Below are 11,981 nucleotides of genomic sequence, written 5' to 3'. Positions count from 1 at the left end.
TTCATCCAGCCTCACATTATATTATCTTGGATTCTCAGCATCTGCAGTTCCCATCATCTCTGATACATTACTCCAGCCTGGGTTATTGCAGACAATAAACAACAAGCCGACTCCTCGTTCATTGGTTACACTGGCCGTCGATCAAACTTAGTGTTCCGCCTCTGCCCCGGCCGCCGCGGTAAACGTCACGTCGTCGATTGTGATTGGATGCACGGATCCAGCCGCCCTCCGCGGAGGAACATCCAATCAGCACCAGGCTTTGCCGAAGAGACTGTCCGTGACTGGTCGGTGGTGGGCGGAAGGCGGGGCTCGCGGCGCTGCCGCCGTGGCGATTGGCTGCGCCGGGGCTGTCAATCGGAGGGTGTCCACGCCCCGTTGCCCTTCCCAACATGGCGGCGGTGGCCGGTCGGGCCGGGTTGGCTCCGGCGCGGAGCTGCTGCCGGCGGCTCGGCTGCGAGAGCGGGGCCCGGGAGCTGCTGCTGGGCGCCGTGGACAGCTTCGTGCTGGACTGCGACGGGGTGCTGTGGAGAGGCCGGGACGGGGTGCTGAGCGGCGCGGCCGAGCTGCTGGGCCGGCTGCAGGCGCTGGGCAAGCGGGTCTACCTGCTGAGCAACAATGGCAGCTGCACGGCCGGGGGCCTGCTCGACAAGTGCCGGCGCCTGGGCCTACCGGTGCGGACCCGGCAGCTCCTCAACACGGCCCGCTGCTCGGCCCTGTACCTGCGGCAGGCCCTGGCCCCCTCCCCGGCCCCGAACCCGGACCCGGCCCCGGCCCCGGCCGTCTACGTGCTGGGTAGCCCCGGGCTGCGCTCCGAGGTAGCGGCGGTCGGCCTGCGGGCTCTGGGAGGAGGCGAGCAGGAGGAGGAGGAGGAGGTCGCCGCGTCTTCCACCGGGGTCAGGGCCGTCCTCGTCGGCTACGACGAGGGGTTCAGCTTCGGCCGGCTGTCCCGGGCGTGCGGCTTCTTGCGGGACCCTCGCTGCCTCTTCGTGGCCACCGACCCCGACCCCTGGCACCCCCGGGAAGGAGGGAGGGTGGTCCCAGGTGAGAGCCGCCGCGGGCCGGGGCAGGTCTTCGGGCGAAATGTTGACTTGGAAACACCGACCCCGCTCATTAACAGCTGATGTAACCCTTCTCCCCCCCCCCCCGACCCTCCTCTCTTTCCCCCCCCCCGACCCTCCTCTCTTTCTCCCCCCCCCGACCCTCCTCTCTTTCTCCCCCCCCCCCGACCCTCCTCTCTTTCTCCCCCCCCCCGACCCTCCTCTCTTTCTCCCCCCCCCCGACCCTCCTCTCTTTCTCCCCCCCCCCCGACCCTCCTCTCTTTCTCCCCCCCCCCCGACCCTCCTCTCTTTCTCCCCCCCCCCCGACCCTCCTCTCTTTCTCCCCCCCCCCCCGACCCTCCTCTCTTTCCCCCCCCCGACCCTCCTCTCTTTCCCCCCCCCGACCCTCCTCTCTTTCCCCCCCCCCGACCCTCCTCTCTTTCCCCCCCCCGACCCTCCTCTCTTTCCCCCCCCCGACCCTCCTCTCTTTCCCCCCCCCGACCCTCCTCTCTTTCCCCCCCCCGACCCTCCTCTCTTTCCCCCCCCCGACCCTCCTCTCTTTCCCCCCCCCGACCCTCCTCTCTTTCCCCCCCCCGACCCTCCTCTCTTTCCCCCCCCCGACCCTCCTCTCTTTCCCCCCCCCGACCCTCCTCTCTTTCCCCCCCCCGACCCTCCTCTCTTTCCCCCCCCCGACCCTCCTCTCTTTCCCCCCCCCGACCCTCCTCTCTTTCCCCCCCCCGACCCTCCTCTCTTTCCCCCCCCCGACCCTCCTCTCTTCCCCCCCCCGACCCTCCTCTCTTTCCCCCCCCCGACCCTCCTCTCTTTCCCCCCCCCGACCCTCCTCTCTTTCCCCCCCCGACCCTCCTCTCTTTCCCCCCCCGACCCTCCTCTCTTTCCCCCCCCCGACCCTCCTCTCTTTCCCCCCCCCGACCCTCCTCTCTTTCCCCCCCCCGACCCTCCTCTCTTTCCCCCCCCCGACCCTCCTCTCTTCCCCCCCCCGACCCTCCTCTCTTTCCCCCCCCCGACCCTCCTCTCTTCCCCCCCCCGACCCTCCTCTCTTTCCCCCCCCCGACCCTCCTCTCTTTCCCCCCCCCGACCCTCCTCTCTTTCCCCCCCCCGACCCTCCTCTCTTTCCCCCCCCCGACCCTCCTCTCTTTCCCCCCCCCGACCCTCCTCTCTTTCCCCCCCCCGACCCTCCTCTCTTTCCCCCCCCCGACCCTCCTCTCTTTCCCCCCCCCGACCCTCCTCTCTTTCCCCCCCCCGACCCTCCTCTCTTTCCCCCCCCCGACCCTCCTCTCTTTCCCCCCCCCGACCGTCGTCCTCTGTCTCCCCCAGCCCCACCCGAACCCTTCACAATCGTTCCATGACCGTCGCGCGCACACCCTCCCCTGGCTCAACTTCACCCCCACCCCCCCTCTCAGTCCAGTTGCAGTGCGATGTTGTCAGGTTCGTGGCCCTTGAAGTCCTTATTGTTCCTGTGCCTGCTTCAATTTTTCTCTCGTTCCTTTCTCTGTAAGCTCCTGCAACCTTCCATCTGTTCTAAATCCCTCATTTCTTTATCTGTTGGTAACTGTGCCATTTCCTGCCTAGCCGTTTTGGCTGTGGAATGCCTTTTTTTTGGGTTTGTTCACTCCTTTTTGGGACAGGCCTAAAACCCTGCTGCTTCAACCAAGTGCCAGCTCACCTTGTCTGGCTCAGTGTCAAATGTCTCATCATACTACTACTAAAGCCTCTGCCTGCTTTCCTGTGCCAAGGATGCTGAATGAATGTGATTTCTTTCCTTTTCGAGTGGAAGTCAGGCTCATCCTCACTTTTGATGCGACTGCTGCCTGTCTGCTGTAGCTTTCTTGTCCCGAGCCTGAAGGTTTTGGTTCAGTCTCACTCCAGAGACCAGGCAGCAGCAACTTTTTAGGGACCAGGAGTATGCCAGGTGGTCAAATATTATGATTGATCAAGAGGCCCACACGATCAAACTAAAAACAGGCCCTGTGTAATAAAATATAATGTAGGGTGTACACGTGACTATTATGCTTTATTTACAGCGTATATCACTTAAATAAGTAGCGTTATTATTTAAGGTACAGAGCATTCTCACTGACTACTTGGAGATTATGATAATTGAGTAAAGTTCCTGTATCTGATGTATAATTTTTGACTTTATTGACAGTACTGGTTAAAATAGAGTTTGCTGGACATAATGTAGGCTGACATTTCTAGCGTGACACTGAGATGGTGCAATCCTTTAGTTGAGATGTTAAAACAAGACACTTGGACCACTTAGGTGCGTTTGAAATACCTTGGTGCAATTTACAAGGGCAAAGGAGTCATTTCTGGTGTCCCATCAAATATTTTCACTGGAGCCTAGGAGATTGAGAGGGGACCTTCTAGAAGTTTATGAATTAATAATGCATATGGATAGGGTTAATGGTACTTGTTTTTTTCCCAAGGATGGGGGAATTTCAAAAGTAGGGGGCACGTTTTTGTGATGAGAAGACATTCGCAAATTTCTTCCCAAGTGGTTTGTGCATGGAATGAACTTCCTGAGGAAGTGGTGAATGTGGGTACAATTACAATATTTAAATGACACTTTGGGTAAGTGCGTGAATAAGAAAGATTTGGAGGGATATGAGCCAGGAGCAGGTAGATGTGTCTAGTTTAGTTTAGTTTAGTTTGGGATTATACTTAGCATGGACTAGTTGGACTGAAGGGTCTGTTTCTGTGTGGTATACCTCTATGACCTGTCCTTGATCAGTATGACTAAAACTAATTTTAGTTCACAGGGATTTGGACAGGTTAAGTGAGTGGGCTAGAAAATGTCAAATGAAATATAATGTGAATGTGTGAAGTTATCCACTTTGGTAGAAGAACAAAAATGCAGAATATTTCTTAAATGCAGGGAGATTGGGAAGTGTGGTTGTCCAAAGGGACCTGGCCATCATTGTTCATGAGTCATTTGATTTTAAATGTAAAATGAAACAAAGAACTGGAGAAACTCAACAGGTCTGGCAGCATCTGTGGAGGAAAAGCAGAGATAGCTGCCAGTTCTAAAGAACGGCCTATGAATTTCAAATGTTATCTTTGCTTCTTCCACAGATGGCTGACTGACCTGCTGTGTTTCTCCAGAAATTTCTGTATTTGAAGTTAGGCTCAGGAAGCAGTTAGGAAGGCAAATGGTCTGTTGGCCTATATTGAAAGGGATTTAAGTACAAGTTAGCTCAGTGGTTAGCACTGTTCTCAATGCCAGGGACGTGGGATTGATTCCAGCCTTGGGTGGAGTTTGCATATTCTCCCTGTGTCTACATGGGTTTCTGCCAGGTGCTGTAGTTTTCTTCCCCACAGTCAAAAGTTGTGCAGGTTATGTAGATTGGCCGTGCTAAACTACCCCAGATGTGTAGGTTAGGTGGGTTACCACTTGCAAATGCAGAGCTAGGTCTGAGTTGCATGTTTTTGAGGGTTGGTGCAGACTTGATGGGCCAAATGGCCTTTGTTTGCACTGTGATACGTAAAGGTGTCTACAGTATGCAGAGGTGTCTTGCTGTTGTAATAGAGATTGCATCTGAAGTATTGTATCCAGTTTTTGACCACCTTATCTAATCAGGAATGTACTTTAAGGAATTGCATCAGATGTTCCTCAGGCTAATCCTGAGGCTGACGTGATTCCCCTATCAATAGGGATCAAGGAAAATTGAGTTTGTCGTCCTGAGTGTTTTTAAAAACAGCAGAATCTTGCAGGATGGGTTTAGTTCGGATATGTTTCCTGGCAGGAGAGTGTAGACCCGGAGGTTGTCTCAAAATAAGAGGCAGGCCATTTAGGGCTGAAATGAGGAAGACGGTGATGAATCTTTGGAATTCTCTACCCCAGAGGACTGTGGAAGATGAATCGTTGTCTTGAACAAACAGAGAAATATGTAGGTTTCTGGAGACCAATGACATCAAGGCATGCTACAAAAGTGCTGGGAAATAATATGAAGGTAGCTGATACTCTGTGATTAAACTAAATTAACCATGCTTAGTCACCTACTCCCGTTCTTGTGTTGAAGGTTATCTGGTTGCTTATGGGCGTTGCTTGCTTCCTGTGTTACAAGTTTTAAATCAGTTTTAAAGTAGTTTTGGAAAAGGACAGACCTGATCTTAAAAGTTACAGGTCAAGTTGGAGGAAGGCCAGTTTTGATGGTATTAGGCAAGAAGTTTCAAAAGTTGGTTTGGGGTAGATATTTGCAGGTGAAGGGTCGCCTGGAAAGTGGGAAGCCTTCAAAAAGGAGATTACAAGTGACAGCATGTTCCTGTTGGGTTGAAGGGCAAGGTAAGTGAGTTTAATTTAGATAAACGAGAGGTGCTGCATTTTGGAAAGGCAGATCTGGGCTGCTCTTATACATCTAATGGTGTACAGTCCTGGGGAGTGTTGCTGAACAAAGAGACCTTGGAGCACAGGTTCGTCATTCCTTGAAAGCTGTGACAAGTAGACAGGGTGGTGAAGAAGGTGTTTGATATTCTTGCCTTTATTGGTCAGTGCAATGAGTATAGGAGTCGGGAGGTCATGTGGCTGTGCAAAACATTGGTAGGGCCACCTTTTTGGAATACTGCACTCGGTTCTGGCCTTTCTGCTGTAGGAAGGATGTTGTGAAATATGAAAGAGTGCAGAAAAGATTAACAAGGATGTTGCCAGGGTTGGAACGTTCGAGCTGATGGGAGAGTTTGAATGGGCTGGGGCTGTTTTCATTGGAGTGTTGGAGGCGGAGGAGTGACCTGATAAAGGTTTATAAGATCACCAGAGGCACGAATAGAGTGAATAGTCAGGTCTTTTCCCAAGGGTGGGGGGAGGGGGTGTCCAATACTAGAGGGGCATAGGTTTAAGGTGAGAGGGGAAAGATTTAAAAAGGACCTTGGGGGCAACTTTTTCACACGGAGGGTAGTGCATGTGTGGAATGAGTTGCCACGAGGAATAGTAGAGGTTGGTACGATTTAGCATGTGAATGGGTATATGAATAGGAAGGGTTTAGAGGGACATGGGCCAACTGCTGGCAAGTATGACTAAGTTAATATGGAATATCTGGCCAGCATGGACGAGTTGGACCGAAGGGTCTGTTTCCGTGCTGTACATCTCCACGACTGTAGGTGACTCCACTTCAAAAAGATTTCTTCGTAATCTCTATCGTGCTTTGGAGCACCCTGACGTCCTGGAAGGTCCTATGAGTGTCATTTTTGGCACGCGATACTTTTATTTGTTGTTTGCTGTTGGTGTCATGGATTTTACTTCTGTTTGTCAATGAGGTGACAGGAATGCGTTGGTTATGACAAGAGGCGCAGACCAATGCTCCTGATATGAGTGTTCAAATCCCACCACTACCCTGGGGAATTTAAGTTTAACGAGTCAATCTGGAATTGAATTTTGGTATTGGTGTCCATGAGGCTAGCACATTGTCATGAAAAACTCATTGGGCAGTAACTTTCAGGGATGGGGACGTGCCTCCTTTGATGGGTTTGCACGTGCTTCGTGACTGAGGGCAAAGTGAAATTGAAAAGGTTGGAGGGTGGAGTGGTACAGAAAGCTGTTAATAATGGGATGGCCCTTCATGTCACAAAGCTTTCCTGAACTAATGTTTTTTTATGAGCATGCTGTACTGCGTAATAGGAAGTACAGCAGTCAGGACAATAGTGCTGTGAGGTTCTTGCAAAATCACTCCACTGTAGATGCTGGAAATCTGAAATAAAACCAAAGGGTGGTAATCCTCTGCAGGACTGGCCGCATCTATGGAGAGAGAAGTTGACTTAATGTTTTGAATCCAGTACGACTCTGCTATGAAACGGAACAGTTGTCGTAATGGTCTAAACATTAACTCTTTCTCTCTTCACGGATGCTGTGGGGCAAGCTGAGTGCTTATAGCACTTTCTTTTAATATAAAATGCGAGCTTGTCTGTCTGCTTGTGAAGGCAGATAGAGCCTTGGTTTAATAGCTCATTTGAGAGAGAGGCGTCTGTGTTGTTGGAGCACTCCTGCAGTACCGTTTAGTGTCAGGAAAGAAAATTGAAGCCACCAGCCTCCAGTTTAACAGAGAGAGCTACCACAGAGCCATATCTGAGAGACCATTGTCCAAGATGCCAGCTGCTTTAAGCCTCCTTCCATTTGAGATGGCCATCACCCTCTTTAGCTTGCATGGTTTATTTTCCCATCCTTTCTATCTTTCTTTAAACTTTAAATCAGTTTAGAGCTAAGCACTGTTTACATTGTCTGTGTAAAGGTCATGTCCGGTTTTGTGCTCTGTGTGAGGGAAGTGTTGCTGTGGCCAATTTGTACAATGCTGCGCATTGCTGTTTTACCTCTGACCTCCTGACTGAGCCCCAACCTGTGTTTAAACAACTCCTTTAACTTGAGTGAAATGTCTGAGGTGTGTTCCGTGAGTGTTCTCAAACAAAAATGTGATGCTGTACCACAGCGACGTGATAATGTCCAGGCTGGGGGCACGGGTGGTGGTGGATTTTAGTTTCAATTAACAAAACTTAAATCGGAAGACGGATTCTTGCAAACAACTCATCTGGTTGATTAGCGTCCTTTCAAGAAGGAGATCGTTATCCCAACTAGCCTATACTTGACTCCTGACCCCCCCGCTAAGGTGGATGATTTGAGCTACCCCCCCCTCCCGAAATGGCCCAGTGAGATGCACTTTTATGATGGTGATAGGCCACATGCCTGCCTTGGCAGTGCCACTCCCGTCCCATAAAATGTCAATTTTTCTTTTTAAGAAAAAGCGTGAGAACTTAGGACGAGTGAGGGGGTGGGTAGAAATGAAATTCCAGAGTTTGCAGCCCGGGCTGCGGAAGGCAGAAGCTCCAGTCGGGGGCAGTGATGGAACTGAGGGAGGCCACTCACTGACAAGGTACATTGGGCCTGGTGGAGCCTAATTTTCTGCTGGCTGCAACTCCTGTGAATTAACTTGGGCTACACTGCACCAAGAGATTTGGGCCAATTAACCTGAAGCAGAAAAATCGGTGCAACACCAGTGCTCATGAAAGGGACAAATCGCGGCCAATAATCCAGAAACATAGCCACTGCCAGTGTTGTTACTGCTGATGGCTGAAATACTGCAGGTTCCTGCTATAGAAGGTTAGTTTCCCCCCTTAGGTTACCTTCGCAGCTGTCGACATTGGCAGGGTAGGACTTTGCTAAGTCTGCTGTTGAGGAGAAATGGACTCATTACTCTTCAATGCAGTTGGCTCTTGTTCTCTGCTTCATCAAAAACACAGCAAATTGTAGGCACTTCATTCACTCCCAGTGCAGCTTTGTAATATGTAATAAAGTTCTGTCAGCTGATTGAGCAAGGACCTCTTGGTGGTATGCTGTGAGGAAGTGATTTCTTCCTCAGTAAGATACCGATCCCATGTTTGCCTATTTGTAATTTTGTGTTGCACTCATTGGCTGCAGTTATCTTAATTTCCTATTCATGTTTTCAACTCTTCCTAAATATTGACCTTGCCAATCCGGCGTTTTAGGACCACCACTTTGAATGCCTCTGGATTTCCAGCTTCATATGACCGCAGCGGTCCTCGGGCCATCGGTGGTAGTGGGTTCTGCCTGGGTTTGGTTCGGGAAATTGTGTAGGTAACTCCTGTTCCAGCAACTTCAGCACCCGATCCAGGCTGAAATTGCCAACATGATACTGACTGAAGTGGGGAGGGAGGGAAGGCTGTACTGCTGGGACTGCTGGCCTTCAACAGAAATGTTAAACTGTGTCTTGCTGTCTCCCCCCATGTGGAGGTTCCCGTTGCAGTACCTTGAAGAAAAGCCTGGCAGGTCAGCTGGCATAAAGAGATGAGCTGGTAATTGCCACCTTGCTGGTTGTGGGGTGCTTGTTGTACCTAAACTGGCCGCTACACTTCCTACATTTCCTCAGTAATCGCAGTTCAGTTAGACTTGGAATCCATTGACCTGGAATGTGGTGTTGTGTAAGACTGCTGTACTAACGTTGTTTCTCGTTCAGTTTGTGGAAACAAACTTTCCCTCTGGCCCTTTTATTTCCAGTTCACGGGGACAAATCCACTTCCCACCACTCCTTTCTGAAATAGCATGGGGATCATTTGTGTCAGCTGAAGCCGGGTTTGATATCTGACAGGCATTACCTCCAACAGAGCAGCCTCTGAGCCAGTACCGAGAGCATTGGTCCCGATATTATGGCTTTTGAGCCCACAGTCTTCTGAGTCGGAAATGAGAGCTGGGATGTGTTGGTGGATGAGGCTCTCAGTTAGCAGTTGATGTTTGGGAAGGGGGTGATGGGCGATTGGGTTAGCTCAGTTGGCTGGTTTGCATTGCAGTGATGCCAACTGCATGGATTCGATTCGCATAGTAGCTGATGTTACCTTGAACGTCCACATTCTCCTCAACCTTGTCTGAAAAGCATGTTGACCCTCAGGTTAAACTCGCTGCTGGTTGTCTCTCCCTAATGAGAGAGCAGCCCTCTTGCACTACTCTTGGTTTTTGGGAGGATAAGTGGGGAAAATCATTGTCCCGATAGGTTTTAATATATTGCTAAGGTAGATCCCAATGGCTTGAGACGTTGTTGGTTTGATCATTTTTCGCCTCCTTTTTCTTTGTTAAACCCACCACAAAGCTGCTTAAACAAGCCAATCAAGCAGAATGCTGATGTGAAAATGTTGACATCTTACAAGGGTAGTGTGCACCCAGAGGTCTAGAAGATCCATCTGAAAGCGAGCCTTGGGCCAGCATTCCCGGGGAATTATGCAGCAACAGTCCGGTCAACTCAGCAATTTGATGCTTCTTCCATCCGTTTTTCACTGAACCCCGTCAGCAAATCCTTTTTGTTATCTAGCTTCCCCTAAAATGCACCCCCTCGCCACTTCCCTCAACGTAGGTCTGAAGTGAACTGTGTCTTTGCCTGGTGGAGGCAAACTCGCTCTCTGTTTTCACGGGAGAGTGGCCCGTGATCTGAAAAGGAGCTGTGGCAGGGCTCTGAGGAGAATGAAAGTGAAGTTGCTCATTTGGAAAGCAACTTTGGATTAATAGGGCTGATGCTGTGTCAAGTCAGTGAACTGTTTCACATGGTAGGGAGCCCCACACATTAACTCAAGTTGTTTCTTTTGCTTTCCCTTTTGTGCTTATAGGTGACTTTTTCATGCTCCACCCACAACTAACAATACCTTACTTCCCCTGATCTCAAACTGCACTTATCAGCCCACTATTTCTTTTTCAGGGTGAGTCCCAAACTGTTCAGCCTGAGTTATAAACTCTGTTTTGGTAACATATGTTAACGGTTTTTGTTGCTGCAAATTCTCCAGTACCTTATTTATATTGTTTTTAATTAATACCAGATTGAAAGTGTGCACACCTCCACTTGTGGTCTCTGGGACCTCGACCAATGTGAAAAAAGTTTGAGCTGAAAGCTTACTTCAAATGTTTTCTCCCTGGGTGGGGTCTCCCGTACTTTGCTTGCTGCTTTTTGTGTGTCAGACTGGTGCGGTCGTTAATATTACATCTCTGTAGACCTATTGTCTCTTGCATGCCTTTGCTCTGTTTAGATTCTTGTCTGTGGAAATGAACAGAATACTTGAAAGAAAAAAGCATGTTATCCATGGTTGATGTGGTGCTACAGGGATTGGGTTGGGGGCTGGTTGGAGGAATTTGAGTTTTGGGTGGAAAGCCGTTCAAAGGGTTGATGCAGACTCAATCGGCCAAATGACCACTATCTTTTAGTTTTTGTAGAATCCCTACGGTGTGGAAACGGGCCCTTCAGCCCAACAAGTCCACACCGACCCTCTGAGCATCCCACCCAGACCGCTCCCCCTATAACCCACCTAATCTGCACAGTCCTGAGCACTACAGGCAACTTTAGCATGGCCAACCCACCCTAACTTGCACATCTTTGGGCTGTGGGAGGAAACCCGAGCACCTGGGGTAGACCCACGCAGACACAGGGGGAATGTGCAAACTCCACACAGACGGCTGCCCGAGGGTGGAATTGAACCCAGTCCCTGGCGCTGTGAGGCTGCAGTGCTAACCACTGTGACACCGTGCCTCCCTGCACCTTAGGATTCTATCCTACAGTGTGGGGTGGTAATGAGCCGGGGAGGGGGTGTGTCGGGTCACTGGAAATCGAGTTGAATCGAATCATTCCCCCTTCCGTCTCCTCCTCTTTCTCCTCCCAGGCACTGGCAGCCTCACAGCAGCCCTGGAGGTGGCTTCTGGCCGCAAGGCCGCGGTTGTCGGAAAGCCCGGCCGCTTTATGTTTGACTGCATCGCCAGCGAAGGAGGGGAAGGTGCCGTCGATCCCTCCCGGGCTCTGATGGTGGGCGACCGCCTGGAGACAGACATCCTGTTTGGCGCCAACTGCGGGATGTGGACAGTGCTGGCTCTGACCGGCGTCTCCAGCCTGCAGGATGTCCATGCCAAGATGGCCAGCGAGCTTCCGCAGCACAAGAAGATGGTGCCGGACTTCTACGTGGACAGTGTCGCCGATTTCCTTCCCCTGCTGAGTGGCTGACTGCAGAGGAGAGCACTCTGGTGCTGGTGACCATTACCTGGCTCTATAGTCTAGCCCTTGCTTGGTACTGGAGCTGCTTTTCTCGGGGGCTTTCAGAGCCTGTGCAGGTTCCTTGAGGTGAACCACAAAGACCAGCTTTGGCCAACTAACTGATGACCAAGAGGAGATGCTGACTAGAATCAAGGGTTTATTCTTCTTGATGTTTTGTACTAATCAATGAGTGATTTAATAAAAGTGTAGTTCTTTGACATGGTGATACAGAGAAGCCCATCTTTATTTATGAGAAAGGGGTTTCCAGCCCTGCAACGCTCCAGGTTATCTGCACTCCAGATCCTGCCTCTTGGGCAACCTCTCTCTTTTTTTTAAACCGCTCCAAAATTGATGCCCATGCCCTCAGCTGCCTTGCAACGCCTCTGTTCTACAGTTCCCTCCTGGATGCCTCTGCAAAGGTATC

The 11,981-nt window shown here is 50.9% G+C and overlaps 1 protein-coding gene across 1 annotated transcript; it reads left to right on the top strand.

Annotated features, from left to right (window-relative positions):
• The first annotated feature begins 363 nt into the window (after window positions 1-363).
• Window positions 364-11,775, top strand: LOC125446656 (chronophin-like). Its single transcript, XM_048520393.2, has 2 exons — window positions 364-1,041; window positions 11,193-11,775. The coding sequence occupies exons 1-2, from the start codon at window positions 390-392 to the stop codon at window positions 11,525-11,527; spliced, it is 987 nt and encodes a 328-aa protein (XP_048376350.1). The 5' UTR covers window positions 364-389; the 3' UTR covers window positions 11,528-11,775.
• Window positions 11,776-11,981: the final 206 nt, after the last annotated feature.

Source organism: Stegostoma tigrinum, chromosome 34, assembly GCF_030684315.1.
Source record: "Stegostoma tigrinum isolate sSteTig4 chromosome 34, sSteTig4.hap1, whole genome shotgun sequence".
NCBI lineage: Eukaryota > Metazoa > Chordata > Chondrichthyes > Orectolobiformes > Stegostomatidae > Stegostoma > Stegostoma tigrinum.
Note: the sequence above shows the minus strand (reverse complement) of the source record. Positions and strands in the feature narration are given on the sequence as shown.

Excerpts from the sequence above, each read along its gene's own strand:
- LOC125446656 (XM_048520393.2), top strand. The coding sequence starts at position 390 with ATGGCGGCGGTGGCCGGTCGGGCCGGGTTGGCTCCGGCGCGGAGCTGC. Across the intron at positions 1,042-11,192 it reads AGGAGGGAGGGTGGTCCCAG|GCACTGGCAGCCTCACAGCA; the intron begins GTGAGAGCCGCC and ends TTCTCCTCCCAG.